Source organism: Aplysia californica, unplaced genomic scaffold (genome assembly GCF_000002075.1).
Source record: "Aplysia californica isolate F4 #8 unplaced genomic scaffold, AplCal3.0 scaffold00215, whole genome shotgun sequence".
In the NCBI taxonomy this organism is placed as follows: domain Eukaryota; kingdom Metazoa; phylum Mollusca; class Gastropoda; order Aplysiida; family Aplysiidae; genus Aplysia; species Aplysia californica.
In genome coordinates this window covers 813,431-816,130 of record NW_004797485.1, presented here as the reverse complement: position 1 = coordinate 816,130, position 2,700 = coordinate 813,431, and the positions used below count along the sequence as shown (strand labels likewise).

Genomic DNA, 2,700 nt, shown 5'->3' with positions numbered 1-2,700 from the left:
AGAGAGAGAGAGAGAGAGAGACAGACAGACAGACAGACAGACAGACAGACGGACAGACGGACAGACAGACAGACAGACAGACAGGCAGACAGACAGACAGGCAAGCAGGCAGGAAGGGAGACGGACAAACGGACGGACAGACAAACGGACGGACAGACAGACAGACAGACAGACAGACAGACAGACAGACAGACACAGACACAGACACAGACACAGACATAGACAGCGGGTGAGGTTATAGAAATGGAAAGGTAATTGGTTAGATCTATTGAAAATGAAGATAAAAAATGGTCAAAATCATAGCTTATAATAATAATAATGTAGACCATTTCTATAGCGCCCACTCCCATGTAAACACAGCTCTATGCGCTTTACGTAAATGCATGTAAGAACAATATTCACGCACGCGACACACACACGCACACACACACACACATTCATATACACACACACACACACACAAACTAACACACACACATACACACACAAACACACACTTTACACACACACGTGTACACTCACACATGCACGCAAACACACACACACACACACACACACACACACACACACACACACACACACACACAAACACACACATCTAGCTGAACAGAAGTAGGAGGAAAACAGGTAGTGCAATGAAGATGCGCGACCAAAGAGGGTAGTGAAAATAAAATGAAGATGAGAGACAACAAATGCACTTCCCCTGCTAATCATTCGGTAGTTGGAAAATGAGCGATAATGCCTTACATGACAATACATTGGGCTTGTCCAGAAGCTGTGTCAATCTCACAGCCATCGGTACAGTTGACGATGAGGCTCAGAATCTCACACTTGGGGGTAGAGCTGTTTACTGCGGAGAACATTTGAATGCACGTTCAAGTTTTCGTTATAGTTAATGGGAGGGGGGGGGAATATTTTTCCAGCCCATTTTTCGTAATATTGAGAAAAATCACATGAAACAAGTATTCTTATATATATACCTTGGATTATGCTGATGAAAATTCAAATATAATAACTTGAGAAAATCTTCACATTGCCATCGAAACAGCAGCCATATTGCATTTTTTGGCATTTTATGATGAGTGATGCATTTTTCTAATCTATTTTTTGTTTGACATAATTTGCAGTTATCTTGAGGACATATTATAACATCAATATCTATTTACTTTTTTAAAGCGCTGGTGTATCTCCCAACTCAGAAGACCCAAAAGATGTTAGGGGTAGGGTAAGAAAAGCCTACTTTAAAAAGCAACCAGAACATGTAGCTAATATATAGTGCTTCAGTGAATTGTATAATAAATAATATGTTAAACTGAATCCATTCAAAATTTGAAGATAATATCATGAAAAACGAAAAAAAAAATGATTAGGAAAATAGAGAGAGGGTTTTGACTTGATTAGCAGGTCAAATAACATGGCATTCATGAACATTTCTATTCTTTCTATTCTTTTTTGGCTTGTTACCAAGGACACAGGATGTTTTTACGGCAGTTTTGATACTAAAAACTTTACATTTCATCTTAAAATCACGATAATCAGAAATATTAACAGAATATACATGCTTTCAAAAATTGATATCTCGAGCCCAAAATAGGTAAAAAAAACCTGCATGCCCCCTTAAGTATAGATTGTAACATGCATAGAGCTTGCTGTTGAGTGGGAATTTGCCCTATAAAAATGCTATCTACTATTATTATTAACTGAGAGTTATACTTGCAATGCGATAGGTCATATAGGTGCCTAAGATTAGAGACCTTAACAGAGAGCAACGTGAGGAGAAAAGAGAAGACGTTTACAAAATAAGGACGACAGACATATGAAAGAAGAAGCAAACCACACTAGAGCACCCATCAACCACCCACTTTGACATCCAGTTTTACACCTATTTTAGCAATATTTAGGGCTCTAAAGACGTGGGAAAAGTCTGAATGAAAAAGTACCCCGGCTCTCAAAAGAAACAGCAGTTTTTTTTTTCTACAAATAAAAGAGACTTCCAAAAACAGGCAGTTTCTAAAGCTTTTATTTTAGTACTAAATTTTTTGATACATTGTTACCAATGTCATCAGTATACCACTTTTTTTTTTTTAATGAAGAAGCGTGCGGGATACATTAAGCATTTTCAGTTTGATTAGAATTCATATATATTGAATTTTGACCGCGGGGGCCGCCGAAGCCTACTCTTATCAGTTTTAGGACCACCAAGGGATCTTCAACGAGCGCAATTTGCTAATGGGACCATCAACATTTTTCGCCCGTATCCACGAAGGCTAGATGAAGATCTTATCTGCCCCAAGTTGAGGGGTGTGGCTGACAGTGACAGACAGCAGTAAGAAGGAGGCAAGGAGTAGCAGTAGAAAGGTAACAGAAAGAGTCAGAGGGGGTAATTGGGTGGGGGGCGACAGAAAGTATAGACAAAATCAAACGACAGAACACAATAAGAGAGCAGGAAAGGACGTGAAAGAAGAATTTCTTTTTTATTTTAGAGAAGAAAACTTTCCCGTCGCTGTCAGAATTCGAACTCAGGACCTATTGAATGGAAGGCGAGCATCCTATAACCTCTAGACCATGAAAGCTCCCACCCATTGTCATTATTTATAGAGGTCAAAGTGCACCCTTACTGTGAACACTGCCAATGAGGAGTGTGGCGCTGTAGAGAGTTCCGTTGACAACAACTCCGTTTGTGGCAATGACCAGGAGAGC

General features: G+C 39.5%; 1 protein-coding gene across 1 annotated transcript in view; it reads right to left on the bottom strand.

Moving 5' to 3' along the window:
- The window catches only part of LOC101848972, a gene marked incomplete in the record, with an annotated part of 113,683 nt that overhangs the window by 5,561 nt on the left and 105,422 nt on the right, over positions 1-2,700 (bottom strand). Inside the window, 2 exon segments of the mRNA XM_013083170.2 lie at positions 748-850; positions 2,619-2,700. The exon segment at positions 2,619-2,700 is cut by the window's right edge and continues 79 nt beyond it. Of these exon segments, the coding sequence (XP_012938624.1) occupies positions 748-850; positions 2,619-2,700 (185 nt within the window).